A 23,647-nucleotide genomic window follows, 5' to 3' on the forward strand; every position below is an offset into this window, starting at 1 on the left:
AAAGAAAGAGAAAGTTATCAGATTGTCTATCAGCTGAGTAATGTTTTCATTCTTGGCAGAAATTCATGTAAACTGAGCAACCTCCATATTCCCAATGGTTAATTCAACTTTCTAATTAATGATTTTCTGATTCTAATTACACAATTTAAATTCTATGTAATTTTAATTTCTTTCTTTCCTTTTTGTTTCTTGGCTTCAATTCTTTAGAATAATTAAAAGTGTATTTATACAATTAAGTTCTCGTTGTTGTTAGTTAGTTGATTGTTCCTTTTCGAGTCCAATCTTTAATTGCATCAATTGATTCAATGTTGTAATACAAAGTAGAAAATTAAATTGTTACAATTTCACTTTTCGCATCTTGTATATGCTAAGTTATTTGCTTGTCGTAAATTGTTAAAAAACATTTTCATTCCAATCTTGATCATTTTGATTTGATAGAAAGAGAGAGAGAGAGAGATGTTAATTGAAAAAAAAGTGTAACAATTAACACTAAGTTGATTAACTTGTAGTAGCAACTCAAGTATTTGATAATTATTATTGCATTGGGTTGATTTTGTTGATTAACTGAGTGGAAGATTGATTAGTATTGGTAAATATTATCAATAAAATGCGAAAATAATTAAATTAGATCAATCGTAGATATAAAATTAACCATGCACAGAGGAGGGGAAATGTTGTCTTTAAGTAATTTCATTGGAATTGTTTTGCTGGATTGTGATTAATTAATCGGAAGGCGGAGGTTGGTCTGAAAATGTACCAATAACTTTGAGAAGTTGAGTGACCGCTTTTGTTTTGGCCTCTTCCAAACTAGTACAACTCCAACCATAACCACTGACCACTGGATATAATGAATTAGTTGGACGGACTTCACAGACAAATTGAAATTCAACCGATTCTTCAACCTTGTTTTCCTCATGTTTGTATGAAAGAGAGCACTGAATATCCGAGACAAGTTGATTCAGTTCAGAGTAACTATCATCAACATTGATATTAGTTACATCTATTGAGGCTAATTTTTTGGCAAATTCAATACAGGTTGACACTTTATCGGAGACAATCTCGACACTCTTTAATTTGGTTGATATTTCACTCACAGAAACACCATTGGAAGCATTAACCTATAGAAAAATAGAATAAAAATTGAATAAGAAAAAAAAAGAATAGAAAAAGATGAAGCCAAATGAAGAAATGACATAGAAAAAAAAACGCTCCAATATTCAATCACATCAGCTTAATGAGGCTCAAGCTCCCATGGAAAATAAGTAAGCCACGCAAACACAATTTGGAAACGTTTAATTGTCGATTTGATCAATTGGTAAATTGAGAAAAACGATTCACCTTTTGATAAGTTTCTTCATAGGCGATTTGAGCGGCAGCCGCTTTGGCCGCTTTCTTACTGGAACCGATCTGCTCAACCAAAACATCATGACTCACAATTCGTATGGTACATTTGAAACATGGAGTACCCCCGACGGAAGGAGCATCCGTCACCTCAGAATCGACCACAAATTTCCGTTTAGTTCCAAGTTCTATTAATTTACCAAAATAATTTACATTATCAACCATTTTTGGTTTTCTACAAAAAGAACAAAAATTTTCACAAAAGTTAAAAGTGTTTTTGGAACAACAGATAAAAACCAAACAAAGACAATTACAAAGGTGACAGTCAGTCCATCAGTCGGTGAGTATTACAACAATTTAGAAAAAATAGAAAATACAATTATAAAAATATAGAAACTTAATCAATAATCAACAATTAATTCACTCTATCATTAGGCACCGATTTCCAGAGAATAGAAAATAAGTAAACAAGTGGAAACGCTCCCTTGGTTTAGGGAGATTCTTCTTGCTCCCTCTCATATGTTTTTCTCTTTTTTCTCTGTTAACTTGGATTCTATTAGAATCACCAATCAAATTTAATTGTCGGTATCTTAATTAAATCTGATGCAATTTTCCATTTCGATTAACCAATAATCTTATTTAACTCCATTTTCTACCTTTTTCTAGTGTTTTCTTTGTGTTCGGTTCTCCATGTTGATTGTTTTTCCCTCTTCTTTTTCAATTCCAAGGCCTTTGTTGTCTTAATTGTCTCGTCATATTAATCAATTTTCAATAGAATTAGTCATAAATCTTATGATTTTTTGTTATCTGATTCATTTTCTTTTCATCGAGATGAATATGAGACCGGATATGGAGATAATTTCTCACGCAATTGATCAGATTAATCGGACATGTTACATTACGAATCATCTGAAGGCGTTTCCCCCATGGTAATTGAAACAAGTCTCTCTCTCTCTTTATCTATTTTGTTTTTCCCTCATTTCTTGGAGATACAAATATGTAATTCTAATTGTTACAATTAGCTAATTATCCTGATCATAAACACACATATCAAAATTCAACTCAACTAAATTACTCAAAGGAAAACATTGGAAATCTCAAGCCAAGACTGAAGATTCAAATCAATCAACGGATCAACAACAAAGATATTTGACTTTATCGTATTGATTACATGATGGAAAACAAAATATTCACAGGAAACAATTACTTGATTAGATTAATTGGTGGAGATAATTATAATCATTGGATTGATTAAATAGGAAAACAAAAAATGATGCTACTTATGGTTAACGGCAATTGTACTCATCTGATGGAAAGATGAATCAAAGTGAGTGATTAACTTTAATTCACTTTATTTTTTGATTATATTTTTTATATTGAACAAATCTCTTAATCATGAATAGAATAGTAAATTTCATCGTTTATATTTATAAAACTGTAACAAAAATGACGATGAACTGCAAACTAATATTAATCAACCATCCTGATGGGTGATAAACAAAAATTCAATTCTGAATATATAACAATTTTAAATGCGAAAAACTGACAAACTATTGAAGATGATGAGAAAAATAAGATAATCATGATAAGTGAATGATGATATTAACTAATGGTGATCATCATCATCATCATTGAAAATGGAAACAGAAAAAGGGAAAACTGATATTGTGTATTAATTACCGTTAATCAGAAACAGAAGAAGAAAAAAAAACTGAGTAAAGATGAAGAAATATCTTTAAGGAAATGGTAAAGGCCTTAAAGGCAACCTGATTGTTTCATAATTAGAATCAAAGTTTAGAATTAACTATTTCGATAGTAATGAACTGAGTGAGAAGTTAATCATTCTTAAGAATAAGAAGAAAAATTAAAAACAATCTCGAAAAATGTTCTTCAGGGTAAAGAGAAAATACTTTTGAATGGAATATAGAAAATTGATAGAAAATAATATATTCTTTTGGGCAATTGATTCTCTCTCTCTCTCTCTCTCCATCTTGGTTTTTTCTTCTTTTTCTAATTGCAATTAATGATGATGATGATGATGAAGGTGAATACAAAGATGAAGGTGAAGAATTGAAGGTAGATTTGGAAAAAGAAAGGGAGAGAAAGAGAAAGTCAATATCGTCGTTTATGTTTAGACGAGAGCGAAATGTTTACAGGGTAAGATGATGATGAAGATGATAAGCTCGATATTAAGAATGATGATGATGATGATGATCGCCGGAAGATTGATCAGCCTCTTTCTTTAGTGATCTAGATTATTCACTTTTTAATGTATTAATATTATCATTACTAATCGACTCCTGGTTCTCAATTTTTCGCCTCGGGTGTTGATAGTACAGTTGCAACTCATTTCCTCGTTGTTACATCTCAACCGGACTTTTGCTTTCTCTTTCATATCTTCTTATCATCTTCTTCTTTTTTATCATCTTGTTCATCATCTTCTTCTTTTCCCCTCCTTCTTTGAATAATTTTTTATCACTGTTTGTGAATAGAGAGAGAGAGACTGAGAGAGTATGTGTGTGGCTCCTTGGTCCATCTCTAAAATAGCGTCACCCGTTAATTGGTCAGTAAAAAAATGAGGTGAAAGGTGGAGAGTAAGGTAAAAATTGAGTTCGAAAGAGAGAAAAGTCGACAGAACGAAAGAAAGTAAGAGAAAGTAAGAAAGAGACTTTACCTTTCGACTACACCTTTATGGTGGACAGTTAATGCTAAAATATACTGACCGTTTGTAGGAAGCATCAAGAGGAGATGATGATATATAAAAGGGAATCACATTACGAATTATAACTTCATTCACTTGATCACAGTTCAACTAATCACATCAACCAAATTAATTAAGTTCCATCACTAAAACCAAAAGGTAATAAAAAATCAATTCCAAAACGAAAGTTAACTCTTTTTACCTTTACAAATCAATTGGAAGTAAATTTAACTCCATCTCTCTCTCAACGGATTAATTTACTCGTTAATGTGCTGCTTATTATTGTGATTATCTAATTGTTTCTCTCTCTCTCTCTTTCTTTCTCTTAAGGATCTAAATTATGTCTCTTTCCAGTCGTAAAACGGGCTTATCGCTCGCTTTCTTAGTTCTAGTTGTACTCCAATTGGTTCTTGTTAACTATTATGTTACACAAGTTGAAGGAAGTCGACGAAAACTCCTCAAGATCAAGAAACTCGCTGCTTTGGCCCTTCTCATGAAACACTCAAAGAAAAAGAAGTTCGGAGTTTTACCTGTCCCAATCCCAATTCCGTGAGTATTTCGAGTGTTGATCAACTTTGTTTTTCTTATTTTGTTTGGAAAACTTTTTTTTTCTTATAATTTTGTTGTTCTATTACAATTATTTAGTTTACCTCTTGAATTGGAAGCCAAGTCATGGCCCAAACAATCCTGGCCCGCTCCATCTTGGCCTGCACCTTCATGGCCTTCGGTACCTTCATGGGAACCCTCATCATGGGGAGGTGATAACTGGGGAGCTGCCTCCTCATACCCTGCACCCGCTGCTGCCTCATACGGTGCTCCATCATACGGTGGTCCCTCATATGGTGCCCCATCATACGGAGCCCCAGCTGCCCCAGCTTACGGTCATGGCTTAGGTCACGGTGAAGATTACTCAGCCGCCGCTGGTGCTGGTTATGGTGCTTCATCTGGATGGTAAAACAAATTACACCTCGTATTCAATTTTACCACTTGAACCATTTGAAACTAATCAACAAAGAAAACAAACTCATTGTAAAATAATTGTCCTCGTTTTTAATTATAATTGTGTAAAAAAAAATCTTCTAATTGTAATATGATTTGTAATCGAAACCTTTACAATCAATTGTCAAGGTTTAATTACATTCTCCCAAAGAGAGAAAGGTAACTTTCCAATCTTTTACCAATGTAACTTTTTAAATCACCTTGCTGGAAATACAATTGACACAAATCAAACAATCAACAATTAAGCTTTTTTTTAATCATTGTCCCTTGTCATCACCCACCATCATTGTCATCATCCTCATCCTCATCTCCATCATTTTTTGTTGTCATAAACGCAAACTTTTTGTTAATAATTAATATATTTACAAATCAACTCACTTTCGACTCAATTTCATTTCAATCAAACTAATTAATACAATCAAATCGCGAAATAAATTGTCACAATTAACGAGTAATTTGTAATTTTTTTTATTCTTTTTCATTAAAAAAAAAAGGTTCCGTTTATATGAACACATTTAAAATATACTGAACATTGAGATTTAATTGTTTAAATCCCGATTAATTTTCTTCGCAATTTAAATTGTGATTTTACTTTTCTCGCTTTAAATTATATTAATTACAATCAATTTACTAATGGTAGCGGAAAACAAAACACTCACTGCGTTTTTTTCAATTCTATGTATATATTTATATGTTGTTGTTTTATAAGAAATTTACAATTAAATTGATTGTTGGATTGGTGGTTGTGGTAAACGGTGCAAATTAAGATGACGACGACGATGATGATTTAATTGCATGCAGTTAATTGTTAATTTAAATGGATGATAAGAGAGAGAGAGAGAGATAAATGAATGTTGAAAGTGGCACCGAGATAAAATTCAACATACTAGTGAATATTAATCATCCGATTTAAAGAGCAATTAAAAACATGATAATCACAATTAACTGAGTTTACAGATGATTTTTGTGTTTTAATTAATGAGAAGCAAAAAACAATCTTTTAAAATCAATTAGCAATTGGTAATGAGAGGAAACATTAAAATGATATTGAGGATGAAGATGCTAATGAAAGTGGTGGTAATGTTAAATTTAGATGATGATGATGATGAGGATGATGATTAGGTAAGGAATAGATGAAGATGAAATATATTACAATGATTAAGACAATTAATAGTTTATCATATATCTCACAATGAGAAATTATGATTTGACAATAGTGGTAATATTATTATTTTCTTGTTGTTAGTCAATTGATTTAAATTGTAACAATTAACTGTTTACATTTAGAAAAGGGAGTTTGAAAAATTGATTACAGTTAATTGTTAATATTTCTCCAGGTTGTTGTTTTTTTATCAATTTTTCTTTTCACAATTAGATTTCCAATTAAATGTTAACTTTTCGCAAGTTAAATTTGCTTTTCTTTCCAAGTGAAGTTTTTTTTGTTGTGTTGGTTTCTTTTGAATCTTGCAATTTATGTTTTTTAATTTTCTTGCTTGGTTTTGATTGATTCTTGATTTGGGTTGTTAATTGTTTGTTATTAGTTGATAATTTGAGTTTCAAACAATTATTGGCTTTATGTCAATGGGCTTTCGTTGAAGTGGTTGATGATGAATTATGGTTACTATTACTGTTTGAATTGTTACTCTTGTTGTTGTTTACAGAGTTTGAACTTTTATGATGATGGTGATGGTGGGAGTGGGAATGACTTGATTTTGGCCCTTCGGATAGTTTATTTTGAAGGGAGGCGAGTGAGTCTTTAATTGCATGGTAAATGATGTTCTTGATTTGCAATTTATCTTCATGGTTAATATGAGAATCGGAGAGTTGGCGAAATTCTTGGGTCAAATTGAAACATTGGGTGACATTTTCGGGTGAGACAAAATCACCGGCCACCTTGATGCAACTTTGAAGGTTACGAACTTGATGAGGAGCCCCGGCGGGAATGAAAACAGCATCGCCTAAACATTGGGCTATACTGTAACCCTCAATTTTGTATTCAGATTTAAGTCGATCTCGAAGATTTGAATCAAGGTACCAAGATTGATCGTGAATCGGATCAAAATGGGCACCAAGTTCAACGCCACGTTCTTTGGCTACTTTATTTAATAGATCACGAATTGAATCGGCATCTTTTGACTCGTAAATATGCCAAAGGGCACCCAATTGTTTACCCTTTTCTCGAGATCGTTTTTTCATTTCTTCATCACAACCTCCCTCATCAATGGCTTTCAATGCAGCCTCTTGGTAATCCTCTGATTTGGAACCCGCTCCCTTGGGTATACCAACATAAACCATAATGTTAACCGCATCGGAAATGTCAAGGTGTAAATTAGTTGTTCCTTTATCATAGGAACAAGCTGAACCATAAGCGTTATACATTTTAGGGCCTAAATCAGGTCGTACGAAACATTCAGGTAATCGTCCAGCAAGATTGAGGCAACCATCACGTCTTGTATATTCAGGTAAAGGTAAACAGTCCATAAGGTCACCATAATGATCTGGCAATAGATCACTGAAATCATCTCCAGGAGGCCAATCTTTCAATTTCAAGGTCAAAAATTCATTATCATCTCCTTTCAACCGTTTGTTAAGATTTTCAAATCCATCCCAAAATTTTTTCATCTGAAGTTTAGGTAAAACATGACCAGTTTTACAATTGACCACATCACTTTTGGCATCACCGAAAAGACGATTAAATTCATCGGGATTCCATAAGCTACTGTCCAAAAGTTTATTGATTCCACTGATGAGAACAGGCTAATAAAAAAGAAATAAAATAAGAAAAAAAAACGATTATTATCATTAAATATCGAAATGTTTTCAATAGAGAAAAGTAGAAGAGAATTAAATTGGTAACATAATTGCACTTAAAAAAAACTAATATATTTATAATTCGATCTAATTTCGATCATTTTTTTTTCTTCTTCTTTATATATAAAAGCATAATCTTCCCTAATAACACCCGTAAGGAGTTTTTGTATCAAATAGCAAGAAGAAAAAAAAGAAACGAAATTATCAGAAAGATACATCATCTAATAGTAGATGATGATGATGATGGTCGATAACAAGACTTAGGAAAAAGAGAAGATGAAAAAAAAGTAAAGAGCAGGAGCATGATGATGATGATGATGATGGAGATCATGATCAAGGAAGTCTAAAATAAGCCATTAGTGAGAGAGTGAGAGAGAAAGACTAACCTGTTTTCGTTTCCATTGCTCCTTAAATAGCTTTAAATTGTCAGGTAACTTTGGGTCTTGAAATACAAGTAATCGCCCTGAACATAGCCATGTATGTGGTATATTTGGGAATATTTTTTTCGTCTCATCAATGCTACATGACCTGGATGGTGGATTATTGGTATCACGCTTAGGAGTAAATCGTGGAGTATAATGTTCCAATTTTCTGGAATCCGATGGTAAATTGATTGTTGATTTAGTTGATTCACATTTAATTGATGGTTTATCAACTGAAACTCCTACTGATGAATTTGAGTTACCACCAGTATTTATTGATGGTTTGGTCTCTTTAGATGAAGTTGACGTTGTTGTTGTTGTTGTTGTTGTGGTTGTAGATGATGTTGAGTTGACTATTGTTGACGATGATGATGATGATGATGATGAAGATGATGTTGTTATTGAAGATGACAAACTATTAGTTGATACTTTTGAGTCTTCATTTTCTTCTTTCTTGATTTTCTTTTTAACTCTAGTTTCTTCAACTTCATCCAATTCATCTGATGTTGTCTCATCATCATCTTCCTCTTCACCATCATCTTCTTCCTCCTCTTCATTATCTTCATTATCTTCATCATCATCTCCATCATTCTCATTATCTTCGGAGGTTGTTGTCTTTTCATTTTTCTTTGTTTTCTTTCCTTTCTTTGAACTTTTTCCTTTCTTCTTCTTTGATGTTGGACGGATCAACAGCTCACGTAATGTTGAAAAATTACAATCATCAGTTTCACCTTTAATTGTTGATTTATCATCTAATTTATCACCACCAGTGGTGTTAATTGTGTTACCATCTTCACCTGATTTATCTGAGCCCATTTTACGAGAAAGGGCAACATCAGCCAACCAGAATAATGGTGATGATCCACTTTCAGAGGAGAAACCAGTTAATGTACTATTTTCAGAATCTTTTGATAAATTATCCGATTTACTGTTAATCTCTGATTTAGAATCACTTTTACTTAATCCATTGGGCATATTTTTACCATTACATGCGTTAATCTTATCTCGTACGGCTTTGTTTAAGAGTAGATTACTTAATCCATTGGAATCAAATATTGTATTAACATCACAACCACATTTAGGCTCTATTTTAAATGCTTTACGAATTATGTGCAACAAATTACCAACATCATTAAGAGCTGTTTGTGCAATTATTTGGGTCATCATTAATTTATTTTGCACATGAGGTTGACGATTAGTACAAAGTAACCATTGGAATTCATCTCTATCTCGAGGTGGATTATCCTCTTCTTTAACATCACCTTGGGCACGAGCCTTATAACAATCGATACAAATGACAAATCCACATTTATGACAAACCCAATGAATATTAAAAAGTGTTGTCTCACAAACATCACACATCTCACGAACTCCTTGAACTACTCGTTTCCAGGTTAAGGTTTTATCCTTTCCCATGTGAATTTTGAGCGCTTGTTGCTCTTGTTTAACAAGGTCACAAAATTGATCTCCAACATAAGTAATAAGAAATTTAGATGTTTCAACATCAAGATCTTTACATGGTGTTTCCGGTGGTAACCAGAGTTTTAAATCATAATGAGTTGCATCTCGAGGTTCAGAGAAACCGGAATCAACTAATACACCATTTTTAGCATAACGTAATTTACGGAAAGCGTAAAAACGGCAGAAAATATTGGGCATTTTCTTAGATCTCTGGTTAGGTGTCATGCGACATTCTCGACACTTAGGAAGCCTCGGTGCAATATCGTAACAAGAACCATCTTGTAACCAAATAGCACCAGTTTTCTTACGATATTCGGGAGATGTTCCCTTGACAAATTGCCATGGAAGCTCAGGTAATTTAGAAGATTTCTTTTTACTCTCTTTAATCTCATGAGAAGGTTTTTCTTTACTTCCATTTGATTCTTTTGATCCACGAGTTGAGCTTTTAGGTTTACGACCTCGACGAGCATTTATTTTACTCTCTTTGGTTCGATGGTGCCTTTCACGTGCATCTTTGGACAATTTATCTTCTTTCTTATTCTCACTGCCACTTCCACTGTTACTTCCTCCAGAGCTTTTATGACGTTTTGATATATTCCGAGAAGAGGTAACACGTTTTTTAATTAATCCAGATTTGGAACTTTTTGATGATTTCTCTGGGGCAGATGAATTACTTTTATCACCATTAAAATCAAAATCAGACACTGAACTTGTTTCATCACCATCTTCATCACTTAAAGGTTCTTTTTTCACTTTTTTCTTATTCTTTTCTTCTCGAGAAATTTTCCTTTTCACCCTGGGAGATGAAGATACTGAAGTATCCGAATGTTGATCACCACCCTTACTATTTTGTGTTGATTGTTTCACTTTATGATTTGATGGCGTTGATTGTGATGATGGTTGTTGTTGCTGTTGCTGTGCACGATTGGTTGTAACAGGTAAAGTCTAAAAGAGAAAAATAAAAAAGCAAAAATAAGACAAAATTAATAAAAGAACAAAATTTAAAAAAACGAAAACAATTAACCTAATTGATATTCAATTAAAATGATGTAACAACACCTTAGGCTTACACATAGAGGAAAAGAAAAGATCACCTACTCTAGAATTTAGATAAAAGCATTGCTTAAACATTCCAGTCATATTGATTACAATTCTAATTAACAAGTTAAACTTGAGAGAGAAAAAAAAATTAGCTTTAAAAAGCAATTTACTAATTAGAAATTAAAATTAACACTAATTAATGAAAACACATTTAAGAGAATAAGGAAAAACTTGTAATTCGAAACGAGAGATGGAGCCACAATCGGAGAAACAAAATGGAGATTCAATTGTTTTTGTTTCTTTTTGTTTTTAATTAAAAGAAAAAAAAATTAATCATTTTGTTGAGAGAAAAATTTATAAGTTTTAATTACTATTTAATGATATTCAAGTTAATTGCTGATAAGTTGATGACCTACAAATTGAAAGATTATTTTTATTCTAATGGAAAAACTTGTTGATAGATTGTAACTATTAAGAAGCTAATTGGTAAGTCAAGTTGAGATTTTTATTTTCTTTTTGATTTCTTAATCACTAATGTAAATCTCAATGTTAATTATTTTTGGTAAATTGTTTTCTTCCGTTGAGAATTAATTTCTTTTCTTTTCTATTTATTTTACACCTTCTTACCTGTTTAGATTTATCTTCTTCTTTGATTATTATGGTTGGAGTAATGTTATTATTCACTGTGTTGTTACTGTTGGTTACACTTATGGAAGATGATGATGTTGATTGATTTGAATTACTTTCCACTTCGGCTTCGGAATGTCTTTGTAACCAGGCTTTCTTTAATTTAGGATGGAACTTGGATGGGCCACTGTTGGTGGTTGTCTCATTTGAGGTAATTGTAGGTGTTGTTGTCACAATTGTTGGCTGTTGGATTGATGTAACGGTTACTACCGGAGTAATTGTTGTAGTTGTTACCGGAGATTCACTGTTCATGGTTGTTGATGTTGATATGATTGGTGTTGGTCCAGTGATTGAAGTTGTTGTCACTGATTGTGTTACATTGGTTGGTGTTACCGTTATGGTTGTATTTGAACTTGAAGATTGAGTTAAAGGTGATGAAGATGATGCAGTGTTAAGAGATGGAGGTGGTAACATGGTTGTTGTTATGGTCATTGGTGTTTCAATGGTTCCTTTACTTGAGCTGTGAATTGATTGGTCATCCATTGTTGATTCACTTAAAAACTTTTGCTGTATCTTTTTACCCTCTGTAATTGAGTTAACACTTTTATCTTCATTGATTGTTAATGAAGATTGGTGCTTATTGGGAGATGATCGACGACCAAGATCAGTTGGAGAAACACCCACTTGTAATTTACTTCTATTGCTTAAATTATCTTCATCTTCTTTTCTTATCTTCTTTGATAAATCATAGGTATCCTTATGGAAACCCTTACGCTTACCAAATTGATCATATTCATTATCCTTTGCAGAGGAATTTAATGTAACATTGGATAATTTTTTATCACTAATCACTGGTAACCCATGGATTATACTTCCAGAGGAACCATTGGTAATCGTTGGATTAGACAATGGGCCCAATGGAGTCATATTATTGGTTAAACTCATCGGGTGGGGTTGTTGTTGAAGTGGATGAGGTGCAAGATGATGATTAACAAAATTACTCTGTCCAACTAATCCTGAATGAATACCTGGTGGTAGGTATGAATTGGGTGGTAAATTACTTGGTGAAATTAGACGAGATCCATTATTAGAATTACTAGAATTAATTCCTGATTTAACGATAGTTCCAGTTGGTGAGATTGATGTTAACGGGCTAGTGGTTATTGTTAACGCTGTTGAAACGGAAGCTGGTGATGATGAAATGGTTAATGTATTGTTACCCGAGAAAGAATTAATTGACGAATTTCCCTTATTTGAATAATGAGTCTGATGTAGATCAAGGTTAATAGTTTCTGTGCCCATTCTTGAATCACAATTAACTTTATATGAATTTTGTGAATTACCCGATGATTTGCTGTTGTTATTATTACTATTATTGGAGCCAATGTGATGATCACCAGGACCTTTTAATTGACCATCAAAAGAGCTCGATGGATGAGCAAGATTAAATGGCACTGGTGGTGGTGGTGGTCCTGATGTACGAGATAATCGAGATACATCATAACCCATTGTATGCGGTGCTTGTCCTCCACTTAGATCATACCTTGTTGGTGGTAAACCTTTCATATAATGAGGATATAAACCCGAACCTGGTGCTCCAGGTATTACACCTGAATTTGTAATTGGAGGATATTGTTGTTGTTGTTGTCGTTGGTGATGATGATGTTGCTGTTTTGAAATAGCTTCCATATTGGGTCCATTAATTGAATATCTATCATTAGGATTGGTTAAATTCAATTTATGATCTTCACCTGGATATTGTAAATTATGTTTCATGTAACCTGATGGTACCACACCTTGATGATGTGATGTTACCCCCTTGGAGGAGATGTTACTATTAAGTGACTGTTGTTGTTGTTGTTGTTGTTGGTGATTTATATTAGAGGAGTTGTTACCACTATTGCGTACCTTTGATTCTGATTTTACAAGATTCTGAGGTTGATCTTGTGAAGATGAAAGATTTGTAAGGCTGGGATGGTTTGTTGATGAAGATGACGAAGAAGATGAAGAGGTTGATGAAAGGACGACGGATGACGGATGAGATTGAACATTGGACGATGAAAGTTGAGGTGTATTACTTCGACTAGTAGCCAGTCCAGGCGAGGAGCTTTGGTGGGCAGGAGGAGCGGACATGAGTGGTACTCCTGTTGGCTGACTTTGTTGAGAGAAGGGACTTGAACTGTGTGATGACCCTGATGGTTGTTGTTGTTGTTGTTGTTGACCACTTTGTAAAGAAGAGGAAGAAGTAGACGATGAGGAAGATTGTGATGTTGAATTATGATAAAGTGGACTAATCCTATCAATTGAATTAAATTGATGTCCAACTTTTCCACTCAAATGTTTACTTGACGAGGCTGAAGGTGGTCTACCTAAAGGTGTACCCGTATTACGACCTATCGGTGTACCTGATCGATCAATTAAAGGTGATGGTTCCCGTTTTTCTGTTACCGAAACCATGGAACTGGTAGTTGAACCTCCTGAATGTGCCGCTGGTGGTGGTGGTCTAGATGATGAACTGGGTCCACTTGAAGATGGTCTGCCCAGTGAATGATTAGCCATTGGTGAGAAACAATTACGTGAATTTGGTGTACTAGTTAACGAAATTGAATTAGCTGTTGAACTATTTAATTTACCCACTGCCAAGTGAGGAGGTGGTAAAGATGAAGGTGGATGATGTGGCGATATTGGTGGAGTATCTTTAATCCCACTTGATCGTGGAGGTGGTGGAGGATAACCATAAGGTGTATATCCATATGGTCCAGGTATCTCACTATTGGCACGATGATTGGGTCCATGTTTTGAAGATGAAGATGATAAATGATGATCAGATCGTGACCCTGAGTTATTATTATTACAATTACTATTATCCCTTAAATGATTACTATTATTGGTGTTATTATTATTACTGTTGTTATTGGTGCTATTCACTGGACTAGCATTGGCCTTTTTACTTGACGAAGGTGTTGAAGAAGATGATGATAAAGGTGATGAACTATTTTCACGCATTAAATTGTTCATACTTTTAACATCATAATGAGCCATTAATTTAGCTCCATCATTCATATTATTTAATAGATGCAATTGACTTGGATTAAGTTGTCCTGGACCAACTGGACCATGGTGACCCTGCAGATGAAGCGGTAGCCCACCAGGATGACCACCCGATTGTTGATGAGATTGAGACCCTTTACCTTGTGAGTGACTTGTACCATCTAAACGTAAAGAGAAAAAAACATAAAAATCAATTTGATTAATCAATCTAAATAAATATAGTTTGATTATAATTATTGATTAATCAATCATCGATTCAGTCAATTGTTCATGTGTTTATTGATTGTTATTAGAATGATACAAAAGAAAAACAATATCCTAATTACATGGAATAACATTTATAAACCATTAATCTAATACTTTTTTTTTATTCTCATACTTTTTCCCATACAGGTAGACGATTAAATCACCTTAACTATAATTAAGAGATTTTCAATTGGAGAAAAAAAGTAAACAAATATGAAAACAAACCATTTACCAGTCTTTTAATAACCTTGAAGGGTAAATCATTAAATGGAAAGCAATCAAATTAAATCTCTTATATTTCGATGTTGAAGAGAAAAAAACAAGAAATGAGTAAGTTGGAAATCACTTCCTTAAATCACAAATAATTCAAAATTATCTCTCATTTTGTCGATTACTTTTTTCTTCTTTTTTACTTTCTAATCTTTTTTCATCCTCTTCAGAATTCTGATATTCCCTGGTAAAGGCAACATACTACTACACTTTTACAGAGGAAGAGGTCATCAGAAAAAAGCAGGAGAATAAAAGTGAACCTTCAACTGAACAGGATTACATGGTAAGAGAGAGAGAGAGAGAGAGAGAGAGAGAGAGAGAGAGAGAGAGAGAGAGAGAGAGAGAGAGAGAGATGAAAAAATGATGATGATGATGATGATAAAGGGAAGAGGAAAATAGAAGGATTCAAGTGTAATCGATTTTTCTTCTTCTTCTCTCAGATCTATACATAGATTTATATTAAAGCTCGAGGGAGACAACATTTACTCAACATACTTTGGGAGAAGAGAAGAAGATGATGAGATGAGATGATGGGGATGAGAGATGAAAAAGACTATCATCAGAGAGATTGTCATAATAACATGATTTTCTCTTCTTCCTTTTGTAACTTAATTCCAACTTCATGGTCCAATTACGATGACACATCATATGATACGATGAATTTGTATGAACTTTATCTTTTTCCCTTCTTTTCGTCTTCTCTTCTTCTTCATCATCATCACTTCTCATCTTCATATCATTTGTTATTTTAAACTGTTATTTCACTTAACTCATAGGATAAAGAAATGTATTTATGTTATTGTAATGTAAATGTTTCAAATGTGATGAAAAATCAACATAGGGAGAGAAATAGAGAGAGAGAGAGAGAGAGAGAGAGAGAGGAAGGGAGGGAGAAAACGAGGGAGAAAACGAGAGAGAAACGGAAATATTAAATCTCTCTATGTGTTTATATCCGTGTGAACAAAAGCTGAATCAATATGATCGATTAATCAATGATTAAAATGCTTATAATCAATTTAAATAGTTACCTGAAGATAATCCTGGTCTAGGAATTCCCCATGATGGTGCATGAATAAGATGCAGTGGGTGTTGAGGTCCATTTGGTGAATGTGATTGTTGTTGACTAAGTACATTGTATTGTTGTTGTGTTGCTGCTGCATGAAGCTGAGAAAAATTTAGTTCAGCTGATCGATAATCTAATTTATTATTTCCTGATGATCGAGATTGTTGCTGGGATTTAGATGGTGATGGTGATGATGTTGAGGATTGTTGTTGTTGTTGTGATGATGACGATGATTGTTGATGATGTCGTTGTTGTTGCTCCAAGTTTCTAATTGATCTTACGTCCGGATGGACTAAATTGTTAACACTATTATTATTATTATTATTATTATTACTATTATTTAAAGCAGGTTGATGACTTGATGTTGCACTGGAGCTTGATCTTGATGATGAATTACTGGAATTTGTTGATTTATCATCTTTCTCACTAATATCACCATTGTACATTGGAATATATGATCTGGTCATTGAATTTGGTCCACTGGAAGTGACCGGAGGATGTGAAGGTGGACCTTGTTGTGAACGAACAGGATGAGGTTGATTACCACCACCGGCGGTGTTTCCTTTTCCCATTCCAGGCCATCCAGATGAAACCCGTTGCTATTTAATAATCAAATAATAGCATTAACATTTTATTCAAATCATTGATTTCTCATCTTGTTAATGATGCAAATGATGATGATGATTACAATTGTGTTACAATCAAAAATCCAAGAAAAGCGAGAAATTTTTTTTCCCTTTGCTTATTCAACGCATCCAAATTAAAGGTACACACACACAATGAACATGATGAGTTATTGTGTAATGATAATGATAATAGTAACAGTAGTGCAATATTATCATCATCATCTTTTTTTTCATTCATTCATCTCATTGATAACTTGAAACCTTTTTTTCATTCTCATCAAACAAAACTTGCATTTATTTTTATACTTTCACATTAGGTTGGAATCATCATCATGAAATGTGTGTGAGAATCATTAGACCATGAGAATTCAAATGAGAGGAAATAACTGAAAACTCATGGAATGTCAATTAAGGTTGGATAAATTTTCCAACATCAGTTACATGATGGTGATTATGATGGTTCTGTTGTTTTCATGATGCAAGGAGGAAGGAAGATAAAAAAGGAATCAAGATGAAGGAAAGAAGAAGAAGAAAAAAAGATTGAATCAAGTTTACTATGAGAAAATTTTAGTAACCACACCTTTTCATTCATCGCGTGACAAAACTTTCTTTTTTTACTTCTTATTGTTCTTGGTCAGGTTTCGATGACTTTGACAGTCAACTGGCAACAACACACCAACAGCAAAATCAACCAGTAAGAACAGTAACCAGAATCAACAACAACAACAACAACGAAATCAACACATACCTTGAACAAATGTTGTCAGGTTCATTTTTGGAGAAGATGAAAAAAAAGAAACACAAAATCAATGGCTGGAAAGAGAGGAAGAGAAAAAAAAGAGAGAAAAGAAAAAGCGAAAAGAAAAATCCAAGCGAAATTATCAAGACAGTGGAATCGCTGGTCAGGTCAAAGGATAGTTCAAGGACGGACAGAGGTCAACGGGGACCTTGAGAAAAAATATTAATAGGCAATGAGAGAGAGAGAGAGAGACTGAGGGTAAAAAAAGTGAAAAAGTTTTCTTTTTACTTAAGAAAAGGGAGAAAGAGTGAGAGAGGGAACAAAGGAGGTCAAAGGCTAAATCTTTTAAAAGGGAGTGAGTTCAGAATAGAAAAGAAGTTGAGAGAGAGAGAGAGAACTGAAAGTGGTTATTTTTCTTCTTCGTCTTCACAGACGAAAAAGAATAAAAGAAAATAGTGAGCACAAGAAGATGAGGATGATAATGATGATGATAGAGGAAAAAGAAGAGAAAAAAGAGAAAGAAAGTTATTAAGAAAAAAATAAGATTCTCAAAGAATGTAACAAAAAAGGACCAGTTTTTTTTTCGGTTGCTGTTGATTCTGTTGTTGTTGTTTACAGTTGATAACAATTGTACTTTTTCACTACAAAAGCATCACAAAGATGATGAAAGGGTTTTTTTACTCTTCTCACACAATCTCTCTCTCTCTCTCTCTCTCATTTTGCTGTTTGTTTATCATGCAATTGAAGCACAACAACAGAAGGGGAAAACTCAGTGTTCTTATTGAGGAAAAAAAATTCTTATTCTATTTGTTTTCCATCATCATCATGATTCAATATATAGAATTGATTCTGATGAGGATATTGGTATACAATTGATTCTGTTACAATTGTCATGATTGCGATTCGAGTCTATTATTGTTTGATTGGTTTATACACTTTTCCAGTTATTGTGTCGATTGTTTCTCGTCATTTGCTGTTGATTGTTACACATTAATGTAAATCCATCACCAAGGTGAATGTTTAAATTGTTGATATTCAAATGATTAACTTACCTTTTGATTGGCTATTCTTAAGGATTCCTCGAAGTGCTGTTGAACTGCATCTCTTTGTTTCTTTTCCCTTTCGGCTCTTTCTCTTTCTCTCATCTGTTTGTCTCTTTCTTTTGCTTCTCTCTCTTTCATTTTATCATCATGTTTCCTGGAAGATGATGATGATGATGATGGTGAGAGAGAAAACGCGATTTTAATTGTTCATCGTTGATTGTCAATTGATTATCCAGGTAACAAGTTAACACATTTTAAAGGTAAAGAAAAGAAAGGAAAACAATTAGTCATCAAATAAACACAATTAACTATTGATTGTTTTGATCAATCTGATTGTTTATCATTTAAATTGGTTGAAATTACTAAATTTCTCATTCAAAGTGATTAGTTATATGATTATTATTATTTCAAAGTCAATAAAACATTAGTTACGATTTTCAATTAAATAATTGTCTTTGTTGATTGTTGGGTGAAAATTATGATTAGTAAATTGCAACAATATAATTAATAGACACACACACAAACACCAAGTGAATGACACTGAAAATCAATTTAATTGTTTTATTTATTTTATTTTTACCTGTTAATAGTTAATGAGAAATAAAAAGTAAATCAATCAATCAATTTAATTGTGACGTAAATTATATTGATTGGAAAGATGAGAAAATAAAAAATGGAAAAGTTATTAATTTGATTATCTAAATCATCTAGGAAACAATGATTAACTTGAGATAGAGAGATAATTAAACATTGATGATAACAACTAAAAGTAAATTGTGACCAATTTAATTCCGTCTTATATTGAATTTCATGATTAGTTCAGTTGATCACCAAGAGATTATCCCTCAGGTATCATGGATTAACTGATTGTGAACAAATTTCTCATCCTTAAATCATTATTTTCCTGAATCAACCCACGGATGATGAAATTATATCCTTGATTATCATCATTATCTTCATGATATTCTGACCGTTACCTGAAGCTTTTTATTTTTCATGTAGGTTGTTGATGAAAATCAGATTAACCTGAAATTCAATAAGTTGAGTAAAAAGATTCAACCAGAATATTAGCAAATTCAGATAATCTTAATCATCTTTCTTGTTGCTAATCATTTCATCATGTAAATTCATGGTATTCATGGTATTCATATGGAGTATTATTTATCCTTAGCAACTCAATTGTATATCTATTATCCAATTGATTTAATGTAAATATTTAATTCCTAATTTCATGATAACCTTCAGTTTCATGAGACATGAAAATCATACCTTATCCATTGAATAATGATGAATGAGATTGAAAGAACAACGAAAAAAAAACAAAATTATCTAACAATTTAATCGTTGATTAGTTGATTAGTTTCCTTGACCAAGGAAAACCGTAAATGATTAGTTAATTGTAGTACAATCAAATTTGATTGTTAGACAACTTGAATCAAATTATTTCTGGTCTTTTTTTGGTTCTTGTTGTTGTTACTTGACCCAATAAACAATATTGTTAATTGTTAATTAAATCATTCCCATTGAGTTAATTGTTTCAAGAATATCAAATTGTATCAAGTTGTTAATTGTTTAATCTAATTGTGATCATGATGATGGGATGGGAATCTAATCAATTCTAATTGATTGTTTGTGTGTGTGTTGGTTTCATTAGGGTGTGATGATTGCCAACAAATTAACTAATTGTTTGCTTGAACAATTAAAAAAAAATCATCTCTTAATTGTGTGTTTCTTTAAACAATTGTAATCATCTATTTAAATTAAAAAAAAAGGTTGATTTAGATCAATCAGATTTTGGATTGAGGTAAATTTGATTGTAACAATTAACTTTAACTTCAAGTTGATTACTGATTAGCTGAGGTTTGATGATTAATTTAATTTCTATCTTGTTGATTATGTATAATTTAGTATGAGAAATTGTTAATTTAATTGTTGACTTTTTTTTCAAGGTTTCATGTCCAATTAACTTTGGTAAAAGTTGTTAATTGTAATCATTTGTAATTGTATTCCTGTAATAATCAACATTAACAATGACTCTCTCATATGTATTTGATGAATTAACTAATTGTGGGACAATTTTAATTGATTAAAACTGTTGCCAATTAACCAGGGTTAGTGTGTTACAATTAGTTTTAATTTAGTTACAATCTTAAACTCAACGAACCTTAATTTTTGATACTAATCATTGAATCAACATTAACACAACAATTTAGCAGAAAAATTTTTTCGTTCACAAACAACAATTAAGATTAAATTAAGTTGATATTAAACTACAATTAAAAAACCTGTAAACATCTTAAATCGTTATTATTTCATCAATTGTTTCACAATTGATTTACTCTTCAATTGTAACAATTAACTGATTGTTATAAACAAAAGAAACCAGAAAATGTCAATAATTATCCTTGATCATTAAGGGGAAAAGTTAATAAACTTTGATGATGATTAAGGTTGATGATGATGATGATCAATACAATTAATAGTTGTAACTAATGTCTTGTCATGAAAATCAACAATCAAACTGGTTTAACGAGTATTCAATTAATTTAAGGTAAGTTAATCAAATCAAATCAAATTAAAACATCACATCGTCATCATGATAATCAACAAAGTATATTAAACAACAAATTAATACATTTTAAGTGGAAACCTAAACAAAATTAACACTAATCACATAGAGATTGCTGATAATTAATCAACTAATCAACTAACCAATATCTTCATTTAATGTTAATTGTTGACTATTGATAACTAACAAAAAAAATAAACAATAAAACAAATATAATAATAATTATATGATGATGATGATCATTATGATTGACGATCAATTATGAAATTAGAAAGTAAATCAAACTAATTAACTAATCAATATCAAATGAGAGACAAATATAATATTTAATTGTTGAAAGTGGTTGATTATGATTAGTGTGAGAGCCGAGAGTGATTAAGGGTTAAGTGCAAGTCTACGTAATTAAAACAACTTGAAAGTAATGAGGGAAAATTAAGAGATTAGTTGATTAGTTGATTAGGATAGAGAAAAAATTAATAACGATAATAATTAACAAATGATTAAAAAGAGATTAAGATTGAGTAAAGGTCATTCAAAGACATTCATTCATATTCAATTATCTTAATCAGCGAGATTAACATAAATATAATAATAGAATGAGAGAGAGAGAGAGAAACAGATAAGTGATTAGTTAATTGTTACTCTAATTGTTGATATTTCAATCAAATTTATCCACTATGATATGGATATTTAGATAAACAGTAGATTTGAATAAATGTTTCATCTTAATGATCACAATTAAATTAAACTCGTAGACACAAACAAACACACTCAGTAAACATGAGAAAAATAAACAACAATTAAAGAAGCAAATTGATTAAGATTAGACAACAATTAACAAATGATGAAGGTTCACAAATTTTGACAACAGAAACACACTCGGAATATAATATAACATAAATCACTTGAGAATTGAATTTGTAAAGTCAACACTTATTATTATGGAAAAGGAGATTGAGTTGTTGTTATTATTATTATTATGCAAATTAACTGATTGTTTTAAGATAATTAAACTTACAATTTCTCTTGTAATTGTCTTTCACGTTCTTGAATTAACTTCCAATCATTAATTTGATAAGGTGACAATAAACGATTATCTAGGTTACCAGGAGGAACTGTGATTCCCCTCATTTCAGGGTATTTTTGCCATAATAATTCCTGTTGTTGTTGAATCATTAGCATTGCCTGATAATTATTAATTGGATTGGCATAGGGAGAGATAATCCCTGGAGGAGGACGAGACATTGTTGAGCTGTTATTTGAATCTGATGATGAGGGAGGTGCAGGTAAAGATGAGGATGCTTGGGATGTTAAATGGTGATGAGATTGTTGTTGATGATGAATTTGTTGCTTTTGTTGTTGTTGATGGTGCTGATGGTGAATCTGTTGTTGTTGTTGTTGTTGTTGGTGGTGGTGATGATTTTGTTGTTGTTGTTGTTGTTGGGATGATGTTGATGTTGATGATGATGATGATGATGATGATACAGGGGGTGGAGGACCGGTTGTGCGATCACCATTAGGTGGACAAGGTGGCCTAGGTAGATGAGAACCTGATTGAGGTGTCATGTGAAGATGCATCAACGTGTTAGAGGAAGATGATGACGTTGATGAGGAAGAATTTGAATTAGTTAATTTTGACTGGACTTTTGTTGTGCTTGGGGTTGTTGTTGTTGTTGTTGTGGTCACTGTTGATCCTGTTGTTGTAGTTGTAGTTGTTGTTGTAGTTGGTGGTGTTATATTATCACGTCCGCTATGATTAACTTTATCTTGAGCTTTATAATGTATATTATGTTGATCACTTAAATCGAGTCCAAATTTTTGATATTTACTATTATCGCTTGTTGGTTGGGTTGTTGTTGTTGTTGTTGTTGTTGTGGTGTAGCACTTGAGTTCATCACACTAGCAATACAATTAGTTGATTCTGAATGCTTTGATGGTGATCCTGTTGTTGGTTGTGGTGGTGGTGTTGGTGTTGTTGATTTAACAGCAATCTCTTTTCATTGCCTGTAGTATTAACGTTGTTACTATCAGTTTGATGATTATTATTAATTGTTGTTGTGGTTAAATGATTATTTGTATTATCATTGACGTTTAAATTGCTACTATTATTATTATTAACCAAATTATTTGGATTTTTAACTCGATTTGAATGGTGGATATGATGATTAGAATTGATTGTTGGTTGATTATTATTATTACTGCTTATTGGATTAGTTAACTTTTTACTGTTACAATTAGCAGAGTTATTATTACTATTAATATTACTACTACAACTGTTGTAATTAGAATCCTTAATTGTATTGTTACTATTAGTTAATGATTCTCGTGAATTTTGATTACAGGCACGTCTACGAGGAGTAATTCCGATTTCTTCTCCTTTTAATATCGATTCCACAACTAGAACAATTAAGGAAAAAAATAAAGAAAAAGAACAAAAAATTAACAATTAACCAAATCACTAAATTAACCACTGATTAACTATACACATACACACAATGGACACATCACATAAACACCACACCTTGAAAAGCTAATCAATTTGATTGTCACAATTTAAATCTCTCAATGGTATTTAATAAGATACATTAAATATCCTTGACAAAAAAAAAGTATCACAATTAATGATGATTATGTTGT

At 32.2% G+C, this 23,647-nt stretch overlaps 4 protein-coding genes across 4 annotated transcripts in view; 1 reads left to right on the top strand and 3 right to left on the bottom strand.

Moving 5' to 3' along the window:
- Nucleotides 1–245: 245 nt before the first annotated feature.
- Nucleotides 246–1,811, bottom strand: LOC128394749 (uncharacterized). Its single transcript, XM_053355110.1, has 2 exons — nucleotides 1,339–1,811; nucleotides 246–1,118 (listed from the first exon to the last, which is right to left on the bottom strand). Exons 1-2 carry the CDS (start codon nucleotides 1,564–1,566, stop codon nucleotides 723–725), a joined length of 624 nt encoding a protein of 207 aa, XP_053211085.1. The 5' UTR covers nucleotides 1,567–1,811; the 3' UTR covers nucleotides 246–722.
- A 2,067-nt stretch (nucleotides 1,812–3,878) lies between these two features.
- On the top strand, nucleotides 3,879–5,275 carry LOC128394750 (chorion protein S36-like). Its single transcript, XM_053355111.1, has 3 exons — nucleotides 3,879–4,201; nucleotides 4,373–4,591; nucleotides 4,688–5,275. The coding sequence occupies exons 2-3, from the start codon at nucleotides 4,383–4,385 to the stop codon at nucleotides 4,995–4,997; spliced, it is 519 nt and encodes a 172-aa protein (XP_053211086.1). The 5' UTR covers nucleotides 3,879–4,201; nucleotides 4,373–4,382; the 3' UTR covers nucleotides 4,998–5,275.
- Nucleotides 5,276–5,987: 712 nt separating this feature from the next.
- Nucleotides 5,988–22,904, bottom strand: LOC128394742 (nuclear receptor coactivator 6-like). The gene is made up of 6 exons (XM_053355101.1): nucleotides 22,029–22,904; nucleotides 18,451–18,595; nucleotides 15,999–16,632; nucleotides 11,404–14,615; nucleotides 8,239–10,680; nucleotides 5,988–7,798 (listed from the first exon to the last, which is right to left on the bottom strand). Exons 1-6 carry the CDS (start codon nucleotides 22,586–22,588, stop codon nucleotides 6,620–6,622), a joined length of 8,172 nt encoding a protein of 2,723 aa, XP_053211076.1. The 5' UTR covers nucleotides 22,589–22,904; the 3' UTR covers nucleotides 5,988–6,619.
- LOC128394748 (probable JmjC domain-containing histone demethylation protein 2C) overlaps nucleotides 22,904–23,647 on the bottom strand; it is a 44,925-nt gene continuing 44,181 nt past the window's right edge. The window contains exon 6 of the mRNA XM_053355109.1: nucleotides 22,904–23,407. Within this exon, the coding sequence (XP_053211084.1) occupies nucleotides 22,905–23,407 (503 nt within the window). The 3' untranslated portion in view covers nucleotide 22,904. The remainder of the gene's footprint in view (nucleotides 23,408–23,647) is intronic.

The sequence above is a fragment of the Panonychus citri genome, unplaced genomic scaffold (assembly GCF_014898815.1).
Source record: "Panonychus citri isolate SS breed McGregor unplaced genomic scaffold, ASM1489881v1 Contig00140, whole genome shotgun sequence".
Taxonomy (NCBI): Eukaryota; Metazoa; Arthropoda; class Arachnida; order Trombidiformes; family Tetranychidae; genus Panonychus; species Panonychus citri.